Source organism: Anastrepha obliqua, chromosome 5 (assembly GCF_027943255.1).
Source record: "Anastrepha obliqua isolate idAnaObli1 chromosome 5, idAnaObli1_1.0, whole genome shotgun sequence".
Taxonomy (NCBI): Eukaryota; Metazoa; Arthropoda; class Insecta; order Diptera; family Tephritidae; genus Anastrepha; species Anastrepha obliqua.
Genome location: NC_072896.1, coordinates 116,316,253 through 116,339,913, shown reverse-complemented (window position 1 = coordinate 116,339,913; position 23,661 = coordinate 116,316,253). Strand labels below are relative to the sequence as shown.

Below are 23,661 nucleotides of genomic sequence, written 5' to 3'. Positions count from 1 at the left end.
GCGGCTTAACTAATTAGCGTTAATTTACGATTAGTTGCGGGCTACAATAAAACTGCCAGCAGCAAACACACGTCATAATACACTGAAAGGTATTTCCATAGTGTATACATACTTACATATGCACATACATGCCGAAAGTATGTATGTATGGTACTTGCAGGTGATGTGTGTCAAAAACAAAAAAAAAAACATGAATGAAAAACAATGTTATGGCAGCAAAAACAAAAATCATCTGAAGAGGAGAGCAGCGGTCAACAATGCCATCAGCGGTAATTGAGGCTGTAGTTTTATACCCCTTATGAAAATAAAATTCATTATTGCTTATGACTTTATTTTGAGTTGCAAAGATAGGAGTTCTCTTACAAATAGAGGTTATGCAGACCGATTTTCTAGGAAAATTTGTCCGTACTTTTATATCTGAGCGAAGGGGTTTTATGCATAAAATCTAATTTCAGTTATTACTTACTCAATGCTTTAATACAAACTCAATTTTCTGAGTAAATAGAAAATGTTTAACTCGTCAACTCTTTACTAATGATGTGAGTTTGATCTCAAAGAAGGAGTTTTAACTGAAATGTTGGAGAGGGAGTTGTATATTTTTAGTGGTTCTAAATGGCACTTTGCTTTGGTATCATATACTTTTGGTTTTGTGAAAATATCTGATTTTGTGCGGATGCCGAATAATCGTCAAGTGCTGAAAGTGTTGACTTTCCTCTTTCATTCAAAAAAAAAAAAAAAAAAACGGCGGCTGAAGCGCATCGAGAGCTACAAAAAGTTTATGGAGATGCTGTTTTAAGTGAGATTGGTTCCGTCGTGCTGCGATTGGTTCTGTCGCTTCAAAGACGGTGATTTTAATGTTGACGTCCGTTCGCGTGAAGGTAGGACAAAAACCTTCGAAGACGCGAATTGGAGGATCCGTGTCAAACGCAAGAAGAGCTTGCTTCAGTATTAGGAGTTTCCCGCCAATCCATTTCCAAGCGATTGCATGCTTTGGGAATGATTCAGAAACAGGGGACTTCGGTTCCTTATGAGTTAAAACCAAGGAATGTTGAACGTCGTTTTTTCGCCTGTGAACAACTGCGCCAGCGGCAAAAAAAAAAAAAGGAAGGGGTTTCTTCATCGCATCGTGACGGGTGATGAAAAATGGATTCATTACAGCAATATAAAGTAAAGAAAGTCATGGGAACTGCCCGATCATGCTTCTACGTCGTCGCCTCGGCCGAATATTCACGCTGCGAAGATGATGCTATGTATTTGGTGACACCAAGTTGGGGGATTGGTATCGACTTTAATTGATGCGATTGAGCCGATTGAGCTGAGCATTGCGCGAGAAGCGGCCGCAATACGCGGAGAGACATGAAAAAGTGATTCTAACGCATGACAACGCTCGGCCTCACGTTGCCAAACCCGTTAAGACCTACCTGGAAACAATGAAATGGCTATCCTACCTCACCCGTCATATTCTCCAAATATTGTGCCGTCCGATTATCACCTGTTCCGATCGATGCCACCAGCAGTTTCATTCATATGAAGACATCAAAAAATGGCTTGATGCGTGGATAGCCTCAAAAGATGAACAGTTTTACCGCGACGGTATACGAAATCTACCAGAACGATGGGAAAAAGTAGTAGCCAGCTATGGGCAATACTTTCAATGATTTACTTGTAACAATTTTTTCAGAATAAAGTTGTATTTTTATCAAAAAAACAGCGAGAACTTAATTGCGCACCTAATAGCATTGTAATATCTTTCGATATCATCGATAGAAATAAACTGCCTTTAATACTTCGTCGGCAAGAAGTGCGAGGAAACTCACACCAGGTGGTGATATGTTATATGGCCCAATTTGATGTTGTCACAGGAGGGAAACAAGAAGATATTGACACTGAAGCTAACATTTTCACGAAGACCGTCCAGTTCTGACGACTTTACAATTGTTGCAAGAAACCAAGAGGCACTTGCCGACGGTACGCTGGAGCTGACAACTAAAGCAAAGCTAGTCGGCCTTTAATGTAGATAAACAAAATACCTCTTAAGGTCGGCCCATATATATTGTATTTCACAACGTGGAGAGTTTTAAATACCTGGGTGTAAGCCTCACCAGCGCGCTGCAGCGCTGCGGACCCCCTAACGGGCGTGAAAAAAGACAGCAAACTGTTAATAGAAGTTATTTTGCGCACTTGAATCTTCTAAAAATAAATTACTATCGAGGACGTGTAAGCTATAGATCTACAGCCCCTAAAAAGGCCAGTAGCAACATATGACTGTGAAGCACCTACTCACGATGGACGACAACGGAATTACGAAAAAGACCTTCAACTCTCTTATTACGGGCAGGAAAAAGCATGGAAGATTGCCAAGAAGATGGGCAGATGATGTTAATGCAGATTTTTGCCTTATAAATGCTAGGAGAAGCGACACAATGAACCGAATCGTACTTGACGAGCTGCAATGATGATCTACAATATATACTGTCTGTATTACACAATTTGCTCTACTATATACAGTTATGCAGATTTTTTTATCTGTTATTATCGTTCTTTTAGGTGAAGAGTCTCCACCGCCAATTGCAATGCTTCAGCAGATTTCAAAACCAACTAAAGAATCGTGCCATCTTTTCTTCACCTTCCAAACTTCTATATGGAGAAATATCACTCAAATCCCTCATCAGAGGTTTAGTGATGCCACAATACTGTACTTATTTTACTTCAAAATTTATTAAGATTTTCATATCTAACTTTAGTCATAATGAACAGATACCTCACTGTAGTTTTTGTAGCCTGTAGGTAATATTTTTTACGGCTTATCAGTTCTAAGCGATAGCGGTTTTGTAAAAGTACCAATCTGTGTTTCAAGATAATGCGAAAGTGCATATTGGAGGTTAGCCAAATTTTATAGGGTACAGTAAAAACTGCTTTATTTCAATACCATTTAAGGCTAGTTTTAAAGGGTAATCAGATTGGAGGTACTTTTACAATAGGGGGTTTTTGACAGATCAGGCGTGATTACTGCCAAATTTTTTTTTTTACATATTTTTTCAGTATTCATTGACATTTTATCAGGGAAAGACTTACACCTCAACAACATTTACAAATCGTCCAACTGTATTACGAAAATTGACGCTCTGTGAAAAGTGTTCATTGCGCGCCCAGGCCAACTTATGATGTTCAGCGATGAGGCTGAGATTTTGGCTTAATGGCTACGTCAATCAGCAAAATTGCCATATTTGGCATGAAAAGTAATCCGACGCCATTCAAGAATAGCCATTACCTCCATTGAAAACTACTATTTAGTGCGGCATATGGGCTGGAATTAATATCGGCGCATATTTCCTCAAATACGAGGCTAGCGCCAATGTTGCAGTGAATGACGAACGCTATCGCGCCATGATAAACGACTCTTTGGTGCCCGAAATTGACGCCCGTGATCTCTTCAACATTTGGTTTCAGAAAGATGGAGATACTTGCCATACAGCCCGTGAAATAATGGATTTACTGTCGTTTCGATGAGCAATTTATCACTTGTCTCGGACCAGAAGGATTGGATTGGCCACAAAGATGGTGTGATATCCTTTTGAACTTTTATGTGTTGGGGTATGTAAAGTCTAAATACTTTGTGGATAAACCAGCTCCGATTCCGGCATTGGAAGCCAACATTACTACAGTTTTTCACCGACCGAAGTCCTCCAATGAGTAATTTAAAATTGGTGTTTACGGATGGCCGAATTACGATGCAGTAGCGGCCAATATTTCAAAAGGATTGTCTTTAAAAAATAAATGTCATGAATGGCTACACAAAAATAATAAAGACTGCCAAATCAATTTGAATTTTGTTTTCTCATTGCAATTTAAAATCCGATACCTCCAAATTGATCACCTTTTATGTGTATGTGCTTCCATTATGCTCAGTATTTCAAAGCTAGTGAATCAAAAATTCTCTCTATAATCATTTCGTTAATTCCATTAATTAAGACTCTATTGCCTTCAAGGCGGCCTGGATATCAACGAAGATATTCAATAATATTTGTCAACTATGCAAAAATGCACTAAAAAACCAGCAGCTCTTACTCGATAAAATATCTTCTTCTCTGATATCAGCAGGTAGACTTTATTTATGCCTCATTAGTAAATCTGCTGAGCACGTATTAACTGCATTTTCTTCAGTCCTATTTGATACCAGTGATGAAAGCTGGCAATGCACATTTTGCCTGGCATGGATATTTCAACCAGCAACTAATATCCTTTTGGGAAATCCGGAAATAAAAATTCTACCGACAATTATTGAAATGTTACACTAGTCGGCTGCGCAACTTGATATTCTATTGCTTTCATATATTAAAAAAAATTAGAGTATACAACTCCTCAGCCCGAGTTCTATTGCGTGCATCTCAAACTAAAGATCCGAGTAATCTACAGGTAAGTTAGAGTAAAATAGTATTTGTGGCTAAATAACATAAACTCTAACTGCGTCGGCAAGTATCAGGTCAGTCCATAAGTTCGTGCGTATTTTACCCATAATTTCACTTTTGTACGATTTTTGCATACAAAAAATTATTCGCGGAATACAACGAACTATTTATATTTTCTTTGATATATTGTGTATTCAACAAGTGATTTCAATCGCGTATAGAAGCACGTGTTGTTAAAAAATAAAATGGAATCTTCGAACGCGTATAAGAGGCATATTTTGTATTTTTTTTTTATAAAAGTGGTAAAAATGCAACAACTGCTGATGCAAAAATAAACACTGTTCACGAAGAGGATACCGTGAGTGTAAGGACTGCGCAAAAGTGGTTTACAAAATTCCGAAGTGGTAACTGTGACGTGGAGGATGGCCCGCGCGCTGGTCGTCCTGAAGTCTTTAACTCCGACGTCTTGCTCGAACTCGTGGAAGCTGAGCAAAATTTTACAGTCGATATGATAGCTCAGAGGTTAAATTCATCGGATGGAACAGTTCATAGGCACTTTTTCAGTTGGGAAAGGTTTCAAAGCTGGGAAAATGGGTTCCGCATAGACTTTCCGTCGCCAATCTTCAGCCGAGAGTGAATGTGTGTTCTCAACTGCTGCAACGGCTTGAAAATGAAAGTTTTTTGAACCGTATCGTTACTGGTGATGAAAAATGTGTCATTGACAATAATTCTATTTGCAAACGCCAATAGTTAGATAAAAACGAAGCACCAGAACCGACCCCTAGTGATGGCATTCACCCCAAGAAGATTCTCCTGTCTATTTGGTGGGATATGACCGGTATTGTTTATTATGAACTTCTGGAACCAAACCAGACGATAACTGCTGATTATTATTCCCATCAGCTATCAAATCTAAATGAGGCACTTAAAAAAAATCGACCGTCTTTAGTGAATAGACGCAAAGTTTTGTCTCACCACGACAACGCAAGACCTCATACCGCAAGGCAAACATTAGGCAAGCTGAACGAGCTCGGATGGGAGCTCGCATCCACCATACTCTCCAGATATTGCACCTGATTATCACCTTTTCCGTGGATTTCAATCCCATATGAGTAACAAGAACTACTCCTTAAAAGAAGCTATAAAAAGGGATATCGAAGCGTATTTTGGCTCCAAGGACAACAAATTTTTTGAGCAAGGAATTCAAAATTTGCCTAAAGGTTGGGAAGACATTGTAGCTAATGAAGGAAAATATATTATTGATTAATAAATACTTTAAACATCTTTTTTATTAATTTTAAAACCATCACGAGCTTATGGACTGACCTGATAGATAAGCCCTGCAACTTTTCATGTGAGTACTTCATATATACGACAAACATAGGACCATCTATATACGACTAGCCATTCGAGAACTGATTAGGTTCATTTGGGAAAGTAGACACTGAAATGCTTTAGAATTTAAAGCCTTGTGCGTCTATAGTTTCCAAATAGAAAGCACTACCTTTTTTTATATCAAATTCTAAGCTCTTAAATTGTGTCTTGATTAACTTCAGCTACGAAACATTAAACACCGACGTCCTTATTTGTTTTCTCTAAATCAAATTTTAAAGCAACTATTTTATTGAATGTAATTGCTTATGTTATTGTCTTCTTATTACTATTTTTATTCGAATTGTTGTTGTTTATTTCTGTTACAGCTGTCATTATTGCGGTAGTGAGTTTATTAGCGTAGCGAATAACGTTCCAGCACGAATATGCGAATATCAGGTTGAAGGAGGCTTTGGCACATAACTACAAGCGTAAGCACTTATGTTGTGTGCCTGTGTGTGCGTGTATGCATGCTTTTTGTTGGTGGCACATTGCATGTGCAGATTGATTGAGTTGCCACTAATGGTGGTGATTATGACTGGCATTAAATTGTATTGTGAGTAATAGATATGTATGTGCATATCCATAGTCGTGGCTAAGCCGTGCCAAGATTCAATATCAAGTTTGTGGCTTAAGTCTTTTGTACACTTTTGTACGCCTAAGGGTGCAGTTTGGAGAAATCAGGGTTTTAATTTAAATACAAAAATGCAAAACATAGTAAATAAATGCATTGAAAAACTAATTTATCTGGCTTTGCCAACTTAATAGCTTTTACGGTCGCAAGCCACAATTTAATTTAGCAAAATTAATTAGAATTTTTTCTTAGCAAATTTAGTGCAAACTGCAAGTATGTGGCACATTGAACAAAAGAAATATCGCGTTGCATATAATTGTTTGCAAATCGTTTTTGTTTTGTTTTTTTTTTGCTACTAAATTATTTTCATTTAACGCTACAAAGCTGCAGTAAATTAATTGAAGTAGTCATGCCGCGACCATGCAAAGTACTAAAACACAAAAAATGGTAAAAACAAGAACAAAAACAAAAGCACAGTTAATTGAATTTGACATGCTCTATTATTTAGCAATTTGCAATTTGCATTGAATGCAATGGCATGAAACTATCAACAGGGGCCACCAAGTTTATAGCTGCCGACGGCACTTTCATTGCCACCGCAACCCCGCCACCATCACTGCCGCCATCATTATTATCAGCAAGTCAATTACTGTAATTGAAACCAGATGAACATTTTAATTTGCATTTTTATATTTAAATTACCAGTGGCTGTATTTGTTGTAATTTGCAGTTTTATTGTTATGCATGCGCGCTGGTAGTTGTGCCGTTTGATCAGTGCATGTTTCATAAAATCTACACACACATACATCTTTACATGTGTGTGTGAATTAGCATACATGCACATAAGTGTGATAAAAGTAATGATTTTCACATTTGCTTATTACAATCTTTTAATCCATTAAAGTTTTACATACCAAATAATTGCATGCAAAGTGTGAATACAAACACATGTACACATTTTTTAAGCTAAGTGTGGCGAACAAGGATCTTGTTAGTAGCGAAATTGTATTCAAAACAAATTAAAAGCTATTAAACTGCATGAGAACTACAAACGATTTACGTCACTTTGCATTTTAGTGAGAAGTAAGAGATTATGACGGAATGTAGAGGAATGAAGCTCGGTGAAACTAAGCTTATTGTTTGAAATTACCTCAGAAGCTGGTATAGGTTATTATTTTCGTTATTAAGACCACCTTAAATATATAGTTTTTTTTTAATATTTTTCCCTAACACTGTTGCGCATTTTATCCACATAAAAAAAGTACATTCGTTATATGGAAAAACTTATAAAAAATTAGCGTGATTTTGTAGCTTCAAACTTGTACTTTATAAAACTGCGTACCAAATATCTTTCTAGAAATTCGAATTAAAAACCATGGAATTGGGATGAAAAGCTTGTGAAATTTTTCAAATTTTTGCATAAAATTCTAAAATTGAATCTGTGTGGTATTTATTAAGAAATACGCTGTTATTGTTGTTGTTGTTGAAGTGGATGAGTATTTCTACTGAAATAATCCTAATTAACGACCAGTGCAGTTTTACTACCATTGTACTCTTGTGATGATGTTCTGCTTTTTTTCGAAGTCAGATCCTTTTTGCAGCAAATTCTTTATCTCGATGTCTGAGATTTCATTAATTTGTTGTAGGAAAGGCTTACCGAAGCAGCGGAGTCGTACCCTAGCTAGCCCTGGACATTCACATAAGTAGTGAAGAAGACTTTCCTTCACCCGTTCCACTTGACAGCTTCTGCAGATGGGTTTGAAAGGGAGGTTGAGTCAGGCTGCATGATCCGCTACCTTCCAATGGCCTGTAAGGGTTGCAGTGATGCGTGAGATGTTTGGCCGAGAGCATCCTAACAGATCATTCATCCTTGGGATTTTGTATGACGGCCATGTGTTTTTTGTTGTAATACATGTAGTGAATTGCTTCCACCTTCTTTCGGCTAAAGCATGATAATGTGAAGCAATGTATGATTTTATTGTGTTGAGTGGGGTGGCGACTGCCTTTTCTTGCTAGCTCATTTGCTATCTCATTACCCCGTATGTTCCTGTGACCGGTAACCCATATCAGAGTGATTTCAAGCCAATGATTATGCAATTCTAGTTCCTCTCTACACTGTAAAACTAGTTTGGATGAAATGAAGTTGGAGTCTAAGGTCTTAATAGCTGCTTGACTGCCTGAAAAAATAGCTACTCTTGCACCAACTTCCCTATAGAGTTTTAGTGATTTACATGCTTCTCTGATCGATAGCAGTTCTGCTTGGAACATGCTGACAGTTGAATTGACTGAGATAGGTTGAGCGGCTCCGAATGGATGTCAACTTCCACACCACAGTTCATCTTAGACCCGCCAGTTTAGATTGCAATATCATATCTTCCAATCGCCTTCCCTTTGCCCCATTCGGCTCTCGATGGAAAACGTACCGTATGCTATCACATTAAAATTCAGTTTGGTTTATAAGTTCTCTAATTTAGGTTTATTTTTCCTACTCTAATTTCTTTAAGGTAATCCCCATCCATCCAATGAGTCATTTTTTCAAAATCTCGAAACCTTTATTAAACTTGAAAATAAAACGACCTTTACTTCCGATTTACATTGAATTTCTTCTGCCGATTCTAGGTGGCGAACGTTATACACTACATGAACTATTTCAACCCCATCCGGCCAAACACACTGACTTATTCGAACGTTTTGCCCAAATTTTGAAAAAGTTATTAAATGTGAAACCGAAACCACCTTTAGTTCAGACACAGAATTACATCGAATCAGTTCTACGTACTCTAAACGGCGTATGTCATTCACTATGTGAACTGTTTGAAGCGATGAGTTTGGCTTATATTCGTATTAAACCTAACAGCTGCAGGGATTGAAACATTGAAGCCTTATTTGCGTCGTATATACCGTGAATGTACTGGAAATAAACTGGTAGTTGAACCAAATTTTGGCGATGAAATTAATTTCTGTCTTGATGAGTAGATGAAGAAGAAAAAGTGTCTAAAGAAGCGGCGCGAGACACGAAAATGCCACTTTTTGGGGTAGTCTGCTAGAGGCATCTTTTGTCAATGCTTTTCAAGTTTATTCGTCATCATTTTGTGACCAAAACAAATGTGAGCGCAAAATGACTCCATTTGACCCTACAATCCTTCATGGTTCCATGGAATACGCCATTCGCCGTTGCCTTTGAATGCATCAAAGATTTTCCGCAACATTTTTTTTTTTAAACTTGGAGTTTGTTTTCGTGTTTTTCGCTTACAGTCAACGACTCCCAACCGCAGCAATGAACTGGTCGGACTACAGATTTATACAGCGTAATTTTGCAAGGCCTATTCAAAGCATTGATTTAAAAAGTTTGATAATGTGTATAATAGAATATTGCTTGTTTTCTTTCGTCGATTGGGTTGGTCATTGCATTGTTGTGCCTTAGTTTTAACTCCAAATGTGTGAAAGTTTTCACCGCTTCAAACTCATTTACAAAATTATTATATCTATATCTATATATATTTATAAATATATCTATACGCGCGATTAGGCAAATAATTATCTATTTTTTGCATCCCGCTGTCAATGCCAAACATCCAAGTGTTAAGCTATTAAAATAGGGTGTAGCAATCTGCCATATATAGAAGGAAATAGGAACATTATTCGAACAATCTTTTTAGTCTTCTCCAGAGCCTACCGATTGACCGCCTTGGACGTGTGATTTGATTCCTTTAGACATTTTTTGTGGGGGTAGCTACAGTTCTTATCTATGTTGCGCTACGATTGATTGAGGTCAAATTATCTATGCAGGGATAATGCTGCGAAGCCTTGTGTACTAAGGGGTTGTCTTACAAGTCGCACGTTAGCTAAGAATTTGGCTCACACCAACTAATGCAAATCCATTTATTTCAATGATGATCTCCGCAATGCGTATCTATACTCAACATACATAAATATAACTGTTCGATTATGAAAGTTATTACTATCGGGTCATAATGCACTACAAAATCTGATATGGTCCAAGTTGCTTAACTCTGAGTCTATAATTGAAGGCTGAGTTTGAGCACCTCCTCAGGATTTTTGTTCCGTATCATTAACGGATGTAAAGTCACACCACTTAGGTGAATGAGACTATGCTTGCGAGAGCTGCACGTTCACAGAGGATATGCCCAGGTATTTCATCGCTCAGTTCACAAGAACGAAAGACGCTTCTACTCGTACTAATCCTAGTTTCCGGAAATGACAATGAGGACTACAATGTCTTGTTAAGTAACCAGTAAGAGTTCGTTAGACCCACTTATCTGGATTTAAGAGCCTACTTGACGCTCTTTTAGAAAGAGTGATAAATTGTTTTGCCGTCCTGGATTCTGCATTCAGTGCGTCTGTTGTCGTCTATCTTCCCAGTTGATAACTTCCTTTATGTACATTGTTGAGGTGGCTATTTTTGCGAGGCAGTGTGCCTGTTCCTTGTTGTTATGATCCTTATGTTCTGGTACCCAACCTAGCAAGGCGATGTATCGTCTTCTATTCACTGTTTGCTAGGTTTTTAAACTATTCCAGAATTTATATGTGCCGGCTATTCGTAGTTCTATTGCGTGCAGCACTGAGTAAGTAATAACATAGAGTCACAATTTCGAACAAAAATTATTTTGTAGAAATGAGGCAAAGCGCTACCACTCCAAAATCCAAAGTGTGCAAAAATAGTAAAATGAATGAAATTTTCTAAAAATTTGTTCCTTAGTGGACTAGAGTACGATAGTCTGAAAATCAATTTGTTTTCATATTTTTATATTTTCGATTAAATTAAGTCTAAGATGAATATTACAAATTTTTCTTTATAGCAAACAAAACCAATACCAATATTACACAATATTCATGGAAGAAAAATGGAAGGCAACTGGGCTACAAGAATGGTTCAACATCCAAGGGTACTATCTCAGAGCTAAGCACGAATACTAAACTGGATTTTGTGCAAACTTCCAGCTTCGGGGAGGTGAGAAAAATTACCGTTTGACTTAACACAAGAGGGTGTGAAGCAGAAGGTGCTGTGCCTATCCAAGATTGAAAACAATGAAGGATGAGGTGAGAGATGTTATTGTGTGAGACTACAGCGCGATATTAATCTGCTTGGCTGGCTACTAAAATGCAGATGCGCTTCAAAGTGTTACCTTTTCGTAGGCATTTTTTGTTGAAAATTTCTATGCTATAGATTTCCGCTTGAAAAACTGGATTAAGCATAAAACTGGCTGCTATGAAGGTACTCAGTTTGCTAACGATTATATTCAAATGTGTTAAAGAACATCGAGGATTCATAAAATATCTTCGACAGCATAGCGCCAGTCCATACTTGGCCTCGGAACGTACTTATGCTCCGAGAAATGAAAAACCAAATAAGTGCTCGAATGCTCGAAATAATGGTCTGAAACAGGAAATGCCGTATTGAGGTTAAATTTAGCAACCCTCATTAGTTTTCTGTGATCGCGGTAGTAGCAGCTACTAATAGTAAGAGGACTAACACTTCGATCAATATTCGATGAACTAAAGATATGGGACTTATTGGTGCTATCAAAAAGTAGTATACGGCTAGTCCGGTCAATACTAACAGAGCGGTGGACTATATGTATATAGATATATGAATCGCTAGGTCCGGGTAATCACAAGATAGTTATGAGGATAAGATAAATAAGATAGATATGAGGAAGAAGCAGAATTTATAAACAAAACATTTTATATAGGAATGACTCGCTTCAGATTTTTATGGCCGCATACCTTCGAAGACGCGGAAAGGCTAGGCATAGTTGCATTGAGAGTATAGATTGAATTTGGTTAAAAGTTGAGATCAACAGATAAAAAGTTGAGCACATACGGACAGAAAATTTTACCTGAAATTTTACCCCTCCTAAACTGTCTTTGCAAAGGCAGATATTAGTAATTTGACTCATTTTCTTGCGTTTTTGATTTGGAAAAAAAATTTTGTGTCTTAAAAGCTACTATCAAAATGTGTAAGTAATTTTGGTGCGTGGTAGAAAAATTTTTAGTGTCTCTTTAGACTACAGATTTCTCTTGTTATGTTAACAAAACACCCCAACTTTAAATATAAGAGCAAAGCTCCAAAAATTTCTTTTCGACAAGAAAACAGGAAATTTTAAGAAAAGCTGTAAATAATTTGTACTCCGAGAATCGTTTGAAAAGTTCGTGCAAAGTCAGGGAGACGGCACTACTGGCGCATATCGTGGATATGTTTAGTTGGTAGCATCATTTGGAAGAACACATACACCAAGTTTCAGGCAAATCCGTCTATTTCTTAGTGTTTGGCATTCGCTTGAATCTAGGAAGTCGAGTGATTTTCCTTTTCTTTTACGACAACGCGCCAGCTCACGCCTCAGTACATGTGGTCGGCAAATTAATGGAAATAGGGTTCCAACTCGTCTCACATCCGCCCTATTCTCTCGACTTGGCTCCGTCAGATCCCTCAGACTACTATTTGTACCCCAACTTGAAGATATGGCTGGTGGGAAAAATATTTTATTTAAACGAGAAGGGGAGATTGCAGAAATGAAGGCTATTTTTCAGATTTGGACAAATCCCATTATTCGTCTGGGATCAACAAACCAAAAGAACATTGAATGAAGTGTTTCATTTTCGCAGGGACTTTTAAAAATACCATCGGATAAAGGGTTGTGTGTGAGTAATTAAATATTTTGCTGCTAAAGCTTTTACCTGTATTCGCGCCTCAGTTAGACCAATTTTCATGGCTAATTCCTCTCTGTAAATATAAAGAAATAAAAAAAATCTAATTAATAAAATTTATTGTAAATATTAATTAAACTTGTTTCAAAACAAATCAATACGAGAATATATAAATTTCAACTTATATAATAAAACTATAAGAAAAACAACAGCAAATCGTTTAATTATTGATTATCCCACCATTTAATATGGCTAATTGAATAATGGACTGTTGAGACCAATTAAACAATAGCAAATTAATTAAATCCTGAACAATGTTTACAGTGAATGCAAAAAATTGAAACAAAACAAAAAAAAAAAAAATAAAAATGGTGAAAAAAACTTAAAACGGGCCACTAATTGACAACCATAAAGCGAATTGGATATGCGCAAGTTTAGCGGGAAATGGTAATGTGGCGGCAGCGAGTTATAATTGCAACAAAAGTAAGGCGAGCACTAGCAGCAATTGCACTAACTAACAATAAAAACAACAAAACTTCAAAGTCGGCTAAGTACGTAAATGTGAGATTTGCAGCTGCAAAAACAAAAACACAAAAAAAGTTATCCACCAACGGATCAATTAGCAATGCACTTAAGGCATAAAAACTAAAAAGTAAAATAAATAGAAACAAAACAACTCAAAATAACTGACAAATGCATTCCCATTCAAAGCGCCCCGAAGCAAATATGGCACACGTACCACCACTTTGTTGTCTGTCCTTTGTACTTTAAGATTTGAAAAAATGCATAATTATTGAGATTTTTATGATTTCATTGCAAATTTTTACAAATTGCTAATTTGTTTTTACAAATCGCTGATTGGGTGATTTAGTTGCACGCTCGTGTGAAATCTAAATGGCACTTAGGTGGGAATATTTCTAGCTTAACAATGAAGTTATGAAAGAAATTTGACTGTGAGCGGAGGAAAGATTAAGGCCACAATAGGTCATCCGCCTTACAGCCCTCATTTGACATCTAATGATTTCTATTTGCTCCCAAACATAAAAAATAAACGCGAGTTCAAGGTTTTTCAGCGCCTCAAGAAGCGGCCTGTGCCTTTAAATAGCTCATTTTGGAAGTATCCAGATCACTCAAATTATAATCCATTCTTTTAGTTGATACGAACTCAACAAATGCTAAATGTGAGCCACCAAATACGAGCTAAATACTGAGTTACTCACAACTCAAGAACCAATGCCTAATACAAGATGAAGTCCAAAGTAAAAAAGAATGAGCTAAAACAAAAACCACAGAAGCTTTGTTCTGATAACTACGAGATTATTTATTCAAAATAGTCTCCTCTGGCCTCGATACACTGTTTTGCGCGATCTAAAAGCTTTCCGAAAGAGTGTTTCAGGTCATTGACCGGAATTTTCTTCAGGATGTCAGTGCAAGGCTTTTGGATGACCTCTACGGACGTAAAACCTTTTCCTTTTATGGCCAAATGCAATTTTCTGAATAAGTAGAAGTCACAGGGAGCCATTTCAAGGGAATACGGTGAGTGATTGATGGTTAAAATGCGATTTCTAGTCAAAAAATCAGTCACAAGAGTGGATCGATGAGATGGTGCACAATCATGCAATAAGCGCCAGCTTCCTTCTTCGTAGTATTCAGAGCGAATTCGACGAATGCGATGCAACAAACGCTTCATAACGCCAAGATAGAAAATTGGCTTCATAACGCCAAGATAGAAAATTGCATTGACGGTTTGGCTTATTACCACGAATTCCTTGTGGGCGATTCCCTTGGAATCGTAAAAACAAATGAGCATCGACTTGATTTTTGACTTCTCCAAAAGTGATTTTTTGGGTGGTGGCTCGTCTGGGACCTTCCATTCGGCACTTTGACACTTAGTTTCAGGTTCAAGTTGGAAACACTACATTTCATCACCAGTTACAATGTTGTAAAGGAAGTTCTCGTCTTTTCTCGCCTCTTTAATGAGGTCTTCTGAATGTTGAATTCTGAGCAATTTTTGGTCCATAGTTAAAATGCAATAAATCGATGTTTTGGAGATATTCAACACCGATTCCATGAATTTCAACAATGATTTCGGTTCATTTTTGATAAATTCACGAACAATTTTGATGGAGTTTTCGTTGATTACTGATTTTTGGCGGCTCGAACGTTCGTTGTCATTTATGTCCTCACGTTCATCTCTAAAATGTGTAAAAAACTCATGAACTCTGGCATGAGTTAGACAATCATCGCCATACATTTTTTTCATCAATTAAAATGTTTCGGTAATCGTTTTACTGATCTTAAAACAAAATTTGATATTAGCTATTTGTTCGAGACGCATTTTTGTACCGATGGCACAAGCAAACTGACGCAATAACTTCGCTTCCACTGACCGAATGGCTCCCAGCTTTCACTGGAAGTCAGCTAGGGATGTAACTTCAAACGCACTAACTCATTAAAAAGATGGCGCATTCGAAAACATTTTTATAACGCCAGTCTTGTTTATTTTGGACTTCGCCTTGTATTTACATAGTATTCAGTGAAACAAAGCCCACACTTGTCGCAATAAATGAAAAATGTTTTCAATCACTGCCATGTCTCCCAAATAAATTTCAAACACTGAAAATAAAATATTATGTTTTACCAAAAAAAATTTAATACAAACATGCAATGTGCGTTAAATGGAAACGAAAGGAAAAATCATGTGTCTAAGCACTTCTAAGACTAGTCAATTCTTTGAAGTCTGATCCCAGCATATTATTTAGTAGTCTTCGTAGAGTACGAGAAACATTGCAGGTTGTTCCGCAAACCACAGGCCAACTCTAAACCGAGCATGTTGTAATTGTAAACCCAGACGAAATGCGCAATAGGTTTTAAGAGGATATTTGAAAATTTAAAAAGCATGGATTTGTTCTGGTATTCCGATGATGTGGTAAGTAAATCTATATTGATAATTGATAATTTGACAATATCTTTTTTTTACATTCAATATATAATATTTTTATCGGTTTTCTTTTTCCATAATCATGGGAATCACTTACCATACTCTATATAAACAAAAAAAAAAATTACGGATAAATTTTTTCACTTGGATGCCCTCAATATGCAAAAAATTCTTGCATCAATTAAAGAAGAAAATCAAGTTTTCGGGATTTTTTCGATAACTCATCTATGACTTCATCGGCTGTGATTGGAATATCATGATGAATAGCTAGAGCAGTCAATCCGTTCAAGCGATCAACGATCCAATGAGTTTCCAGGTTTGATATCGCCTTTACGAATTAAATATCGCTTCCAAACTTTTAATTCGACAAGAACAGCATGTGAGAAATTCCTGGTAAAACTAGACTGTTTTGATGAATTTATCAGCTACTTTGTCGATTTCGTTCAAATCATGCTTGAATAGGGCCGAAAATCTTTCTAATATATTTTCATGTTTGGTAAATCTTTCTCCAAGATCCATGATGTAAAAATCTAAAAAAGGATTAAACGCTGTCACACGAAAATAATCTTCCGTGCTTTGAACTTCAGGATTTGCTCGATTTTTTTGTCTGCGCTATTCTTTTGTGTTTGATCTCAATGTCAAGATTTTCAGCAATTTTTTTCGAAGCTTCGTTAATTGCAGAAAAAGCATCTTCTTTTGCGCGAATCTTTTTTACTTCCTGGCGCAAATCTTTGGCGAGATCCCGGGAATAACTCAAAAAAGTCGTTGACGGCCTCATATTTCGAAACCCATCGAGTCAGATTCAATCTTTTCAAAGATTTCGTTCGTGGAGTTTCATCAAATTCTTCAATCGTGTTTTCCAAAATGGCTTTTCTTTTAGGGGTATGCAAGAAATTGTAGACATTTTCGAGGGTACCGAGGCAATCTCTAATGGCTGGTATGTTGCTAGTGATGGATATAGCAAGATTCAAAGAATGTGCAGCACAATGAACGTATATAGCATGAGGCGCATAATTATTACGTATAATTGCCTAAACACCTTTATATTGACCGGACATATTACTTGCCCCGTCAAATCCTTGGCCCATCAAGAAAGAAATATCCAATTCAAAATTTTGAAGATTTTCTACCACTAGCAAGAGCAGCACCTGTAAATTTGAACATCATATAATTAATGACATAAATATATATATAAACTTCCCAAGTAGCATACACTTGGATCTGGCCAAAATCTTTGACTGTATTTTCACTGCCTGACGATTCACGACGAAGTTTCTTCGCAGTCGTTTCAGCAGATAATTCTGCATTTTCTTCATTTTCGCTATTCTTAGCAAAGGGTGTTCTTGCCACTAAAAATCTTTCCATCATGAGATGATAAACAAATAACAATGCAAACGTGATTATGGAATAGGTTATAAATCCGCAATATTGACTCTATGTTCGATTATCGAACTTCAATACGTCCTTATCGTCGATAAGTTATCGATGACAGCGCCATTTCATGCCTTTCAATTGGTAAGCCCGTTTAGGCGCGGGAATTCCATTGTGTTCAAATTCAAAACTATTATAAAAAGATTTTTTCTTTCTCATTGTAAAGTGGTTTAAATGATGTCATACTGCAAAAAGGTTGAAGGCATTTCGAGAAATGGACGCATATATATGTATAAGTACAATTTTTCAAAAATTTTTGTTTCAATTTCTCATGGGGGGGATTGATCCCCTTGATCCCCCCCCTATCTACGCCACTGGCTTGGAGTACAGTGCAGTAGTCCAGTAATTTGCATGATTGTTCATATCTGAACAGAATACTGCGGCTCAAACACCCGCTTCCATTTGGAGCCTTCTGTGTGTATGTGTTGAAATTTGTCCCTTTCGGCATGCGTTATTTTCTAATACTACCTTTGGTTCCCTGCTGAATTAGCTTGAGGAATAACGCACTCCGAGTTAGCGGTTCAACCTCTGCATATCCGGCTGTGGCCATAAGACTTTTGAACTAGTTGTCAATGGCCTAAGTTCAGACTTCTTTGCCGAACTTTTTGCTACTAAGTCTATTGGGTGAAGGTCAAGTGTCTTGTCTTGTGCTGCCGTAGAAGTGGTGCGCATTGCACCCGTTATACACAGGTATGCAACTCTTTGTATTTTCTCCAATTTGTTAGTGTATGTCTTATTGTTCTAACTTGTCCACTATACTAGAATGCCATTGAGCATTATTGTAAATCCAGTGCGATGTGTAAATCCAATGCGAAAGTCGTGAAGATAACCGTCTTCCTTATTGACCATTTACGGTAGGCGTATAAGGCAATAAGTGCTTTTCGTTTTTTCTTCCTCATTGAGCTTCCACTTTCGTTTGCTATCCAACATTACTCCGAGGTATCACTTAGTATATGTCTTAACCTGTAGTGTGATGTTATCCAGGCTAGTTGGGGTCCAGTTCGGAATCTTGCACTTCTTGGAGAACAGTACTAAGTTCTTCTTCTCAGAAATTTTGTTCGATTTAAAAAAAAAAAACAGCAAGTAAGTTAGCTACGTCATGCGTATAACACACAGATTTTCTGTTAAAGAAGACTGATGATGGAATTTACATATGTCTAGAAAGCCCATACCACTAAGTTCTTCTATGTTAATCTCCGAAATCACAATATTTTGTTAAGTTCGATATCAAGTCATTTGCATTTCAAATGCATCAAATATCTGACAATAGTGAAACCAGTAAAAAATGATCTATAAAAAAAAAATGCGACCTACATAAAAGGCGGTGTGTGGCAGGATAACATGTGTCGGGCTCTACCAGTCTGTTTATAGATATGCCTATAATAAATTGAAAGGAATGCATAAACAAATTTACCATTGCTAGCTGAGCTAGCAAGCGCTATGGTTGCCTGGCTGCTCGCCACAGGGCTAGAACAGTTTTTCAAAGACAACCGATGGAAAGACACCTACTGTGTCTGGTAATTGCATAGAGTTTCCGATATGAAATTTCACTGCATAGATTTGCACAGCTACTCCATTGTTAAAGAAACTGAAATGGAAACCATTTACGGAAATAATTACTAGGAATCATTCAATAAACACTGCCCATTTCACCAGCAGGCGGCGGCAGTTCGAACACACCTCCTTTCTGCCCGTCCCATCATTCAGCTCCTTATCGGCAAGACCAGCAGCGGCTGCTTGGAATTTCGCATCAAAATATCATTAAAAAATAATATTCGCACACTTCTTCCAAGCTGCATGCAACGTTTTGATTGTTTTTAATAATAAAACCAGGTATGCATTATCGCAAGTAATTACAATAATTTTCGGACCCACCCAGGCACGCGTAATTGCAATGCAAATTCGGGTGATTAACACAAAATTGCACACAAATTATTTTCAAATTTCGTAAATTTACGCCACGAACAGCAGCCGCAGACGCGGTGATTAATTTGCTGACCCAGTGACAAATTGCGTGCAATCAATAAAAAATTGGCCAGCGACAAGAAACGACACTTAACGACGAACGCATAAAACCGGCAATGCAGTAGAAGGTTGGAAAGTAGCAAATTGAGAAAAAGATGGGAGTGCAAAAGAAATGTGCGAGGCAGTGAAAATTCGAAATTGCCGAAAGCATCAATAAAAAGGAGGCGTACCAGAAGCCAAAAGGTGGCCCCTGCTGTTACTTGTTGTCAGACTTTTGTGTTGAGGCAAGCGTAAGCAAACGAATTTTTTTACTGCCGCACAATCAATTGTGGCAAATTGTGAGGTGGCAAGTTTGGCCGCTAGTGGTGGTCAAAATATTTATTAACGACGCTGGCAAACACCTGCTAATGATCGTGACGAGTGAAAAATTCGCATAGCAATAACAAGTGCGCGCACGCACACAGAAACACCTAAAACTGCATTGAATGCACTCGTGCACACATACACACACGTAACTAAATGCGCATATGTGTTTGTATGTGCTTGCATAGGTGAGTGCATCACTGCCATTTACTGACTCTGCACAGTGACTATCTCCTCCTCAACGCCCTGTTGCGTCAGCTGTGCATCACCAAATCATTGCATCCATAAACCGCCGTCAAATCTGACTCTTTGCGCCACACTCGCCCACTTACACTAACACCGACACACACACACACACTCGGCTGCCATGCAACCGGATCTGATGAAATTATAATCAATTAATGTTTGCGCGAGCGCATAAAATTACACACTTCCAGCCACTCTCTGACCGTGGCTGTGGCGATGTGTCGATGTGGCCGTCGTTGGGCCTAAGGCCAACGGCAAAACAGCAGCGTAATGCCGTAAAACCCACACACAACAATTGAACGCACAATAACCAAACAAACCGGCGAACCAAAGCAATGCAACGAAGGCATCCATTATCCTTTGGTTACGCGACTGACTGCCTGACTGACTGACTGGCTGACTGATGTGCTTTAAAGCGCTGAAACAACGGTTAATGCGTCAATTTGCTGGTTCGTACACAACAAAAAGTAACAATGCAACTAAAGTTGCCGCCGTCGTCGCCACCGCACCACCGCCACCGTCGCCAGTCAACGCAATTTTAAAATTTAATTAAAATAAATTCAATTACAGAAAACATGGAAATCCATTAAGCAAATTATCATCATTACCAGCATTGTACAATAGTTGTTGTTGCTGTTGTTGTTGTTATGGTTTTCATTCTCATGTTACCGGCTGCACTTGCACACAACTCGCTGCACTCGCAAAAACTGGCTCCTGGCCCAAGCGGCTCAAGATCGCCTTTTAATAGCGCCGTTTATTGTATACTTACACTTTTCCTGTAGTGCCGCCGCTATTAGGCTGCGTGAAACACGGTTATGTGTGGCGGCATGCAACATTGTTTGTGTCGCTGTAAAATGTTGCCAAATGTGTGGTGTTTATATAACAAATTAAATCAAATTGATTTTTAACATTTTTCGTTTTCGAATAATAATTTTTACTTATTTCACATCAGGGTGCCTTCAGAGCGTCAAGCGGATTCTTATGTGGGCTTCGCCGCTCATCGTAATGTAGGGTACTTAATAGCGGGATGTTGGTACCCAATGTCGTTTGTGTTTAGCTGATCAATTTTTGGAAATAAAAATTCAGTTAACATGGCTCGATAGTGCTCGCTGTTCACTGAAACGGCAGCTTCTTCCTCACTTCGAAAGAAATAATCACTGATGATGCCGCCAGTGTTTTATGAACTTTGCGAACAGATTTTTTTTTTTTTTTTTCAAAGTAAGTTTTCACAATTTGATGCGTTGTTGTGGCGTTAAACGATTCATGATGTCTTGTCAAGTCTTACTAAACAGAAATGCCAACAAAGTTCGCTATTCTACGTGACGCAGTTCTTATCTGGACACGGGGGATTCAGAAAATAACAGATGGGTTGAAAAGACCCGGGCCTAACACATAGATGGCACTAGTTTTATTGCATTCACCTCTTTCTTAGTTAGTACTAACCTTAAAAACATAGCTGTTAAAATTTGATGGTATTCTATTCATTAGTTCGTGGGTTATTAAGCTAAGTGTGACGCTACTTTTCTTATTTTCCAAAGAATGGACCAAAAAGAGTTTCGTGTTTTAATTTTATACAGCTTCTTGATGGTAAATACACCGTTCAAGCGAAGCCATTGCTTGCAATTTGTTATGGGGATACCAGTCCATCAGAAACAACAATAAAACGATGGTTTGCTGACCTCAAACGGGGTCGTAGAGACACCGATGCACAATGCAGTGGACGTCCAAATGAGGCGGCAACACCAGAAAAAATCAAAAAAGTCCACAAAATCGTTTTGAATGTACGAAAAGTGAAGTTACGTTAGTTAGCTGACATCGTAAAGATATCAAAAGAATGTTTTGGCTTTGATTGCAAGTGCATTTGACTATGAGAAAGCTCCGTGCAAAGTGGGTGCCACGTTTGCTCACTGTTGACCAAAAACAAGAATGTGTTGATGATTCTGAGCAATGCAAAACTACAGGAATTGAACTTCGAATTCCTACCACATCCACCGAATTCGCCAGATTTAGCTCCCAGCGACGTGTTTTCTTTGCTAGGCCCGGGACTTTGCATAGGTTTGAGCACGATAATAGCCCCTACTGCCCTGTGTGCATCAATGCAGAAGAAGACGCGGAACATGTCAATTTCTACTGCCCACACATTGTGGCCCAAAGAAGACTTCCAAATGCAACCGACGTAGTTGAGTTCAAATTGGAGTCAGAAGAAAAGTGGCAGGAGGTAGCTGCGTATGTTACTAGGATTCAAAAAGTTACATTAGATACATTGCGAAAATGAGAGGCGATAGCCTGTAGAAACTGACGAAGCTATACGAGTATTCAAAGCTAACCAACCCTGCGAAGTAGTACGTTGAAGCAGTTCCACGGGGAGAGTGGTGGAAGTGACGGAGTTGAGGGCTTAGCACACAGGTGTACTCTTTCGCACGTCCAATTCAATAATACTGACCTGAGCGTGGTCTCAAATGTTTGCACTATGAATCCTACATGGCATCTATGTAGACGGTATCTATGTAAGATCACCCATCCGCTCAGAAATAAAAAGCAAAAAAAAAAATAATGCGATATTTGCATTTAAATACTCGTTCATGAGCACTCATCTACCGGTGTGTACTGAGAAAGTTAGCGTAGTATCTTCAATTTCAAAAAGCCTTTTGGCTCTTAACTTTATATAAAGCATCACAAGCCATAAACGGTTGGTATGAGTCGTCTAGGCCTTCAAACCCTTCAAATCTCCGTGAGTAGACGAAATATTTCTACGAAACTGTTAGCAGCTACAAACGTAGATATTTTGAATGCTGCTTACGAAAATCTATAAATCAAAAATAAACCTACTTCGCATTTCTAACGAGTGAACTATGTAAGGTACGGATGGTATTTGCACCCAAAAAGGACAGGGCATCTCGTGCGAAGCTAAAATACTTCAGTTTTATAAGCGGCACCTGTTTTCTTTGTAAGGCTTAGGTGAGTCTTAGATGTAGTTGTATAAAGAAGACGACGTCCAAATAGGGATAACGTCACAAAGAACCAGCACGTGTACTAGGTTGTTCAATAAGTTTTGCGGTTCAATAGGAATAGCGCATTTGCATGGTTTGAAATGCACTTTATAATTCAGTATAGTCTCTTTGGAACTTCAATACATTTGTTTCAACGCGATTCCAATTTATGAATTCCATCGCTGAAGTGAGAATCTGGCAGGGCTGCAAAATGCGCTTCCACTGCTGTTATCTGCCTCATCATTTGGTGAAAAACGCTTTCCAAGCATGTATTTTTTTGGGTCTGGAAACAGATGCAAGTCGTTAGGGGCCAAATTTGGTGAACACGGTGGATGCTCCAACAATTCGAACTTTAATTCAAGGATTTTAGCCAATGTCAAATTCCTCTCACATCCCAAAAAACTGATACTAACACCTTCTAGGCCGATTTCCCGACACGAACTCATTTCGGGGCCAAAGAACCAGGTTCACACCACCCTTTCGAAAACGCCCTAAATGCTGCTGAGAAAGTCGCATTCGAACGTGTTTTTGTTCCATTCTTAGCGAATGCGGGGTCCATTGTGCACACAGCTTTCTGAAACCCAATACTTCAGTCAAAATATTGCTTACACTGCCCAGTAAGATGCCTAGGGCTTCTACTAAATCTCTTTCAGTCAATTGAGGATTGTTAAATACGAATTTCCTGTATTTTGTTTTTGAACG

At 38.0% G+C, this 23,661-nt stretch overlaps 1 protein-coding gene across 1 annotated transcript in view; it reads right to left on the bottom strand.

Annotated features, from left to right (window-relative positions):
- LOC129247794 (homeobox protein aristaless) overlaps positions 1-23,661 on the bottom strand; it is a 49,616-nt gene that overhangs the window by 14,314 nt on the left and 11,641 nt on the right. Inside the window, exon 2 of the mRNA XM_054887105.1 lies at positions 13,054-13,099. Coding sequence (XP_054743080.1) covers positions 13,054-13,099 — 46 coding nt within the window. The remainder of the gene's footprint in view (positions 1-13,053; positions 13,100-23,661) is intronic.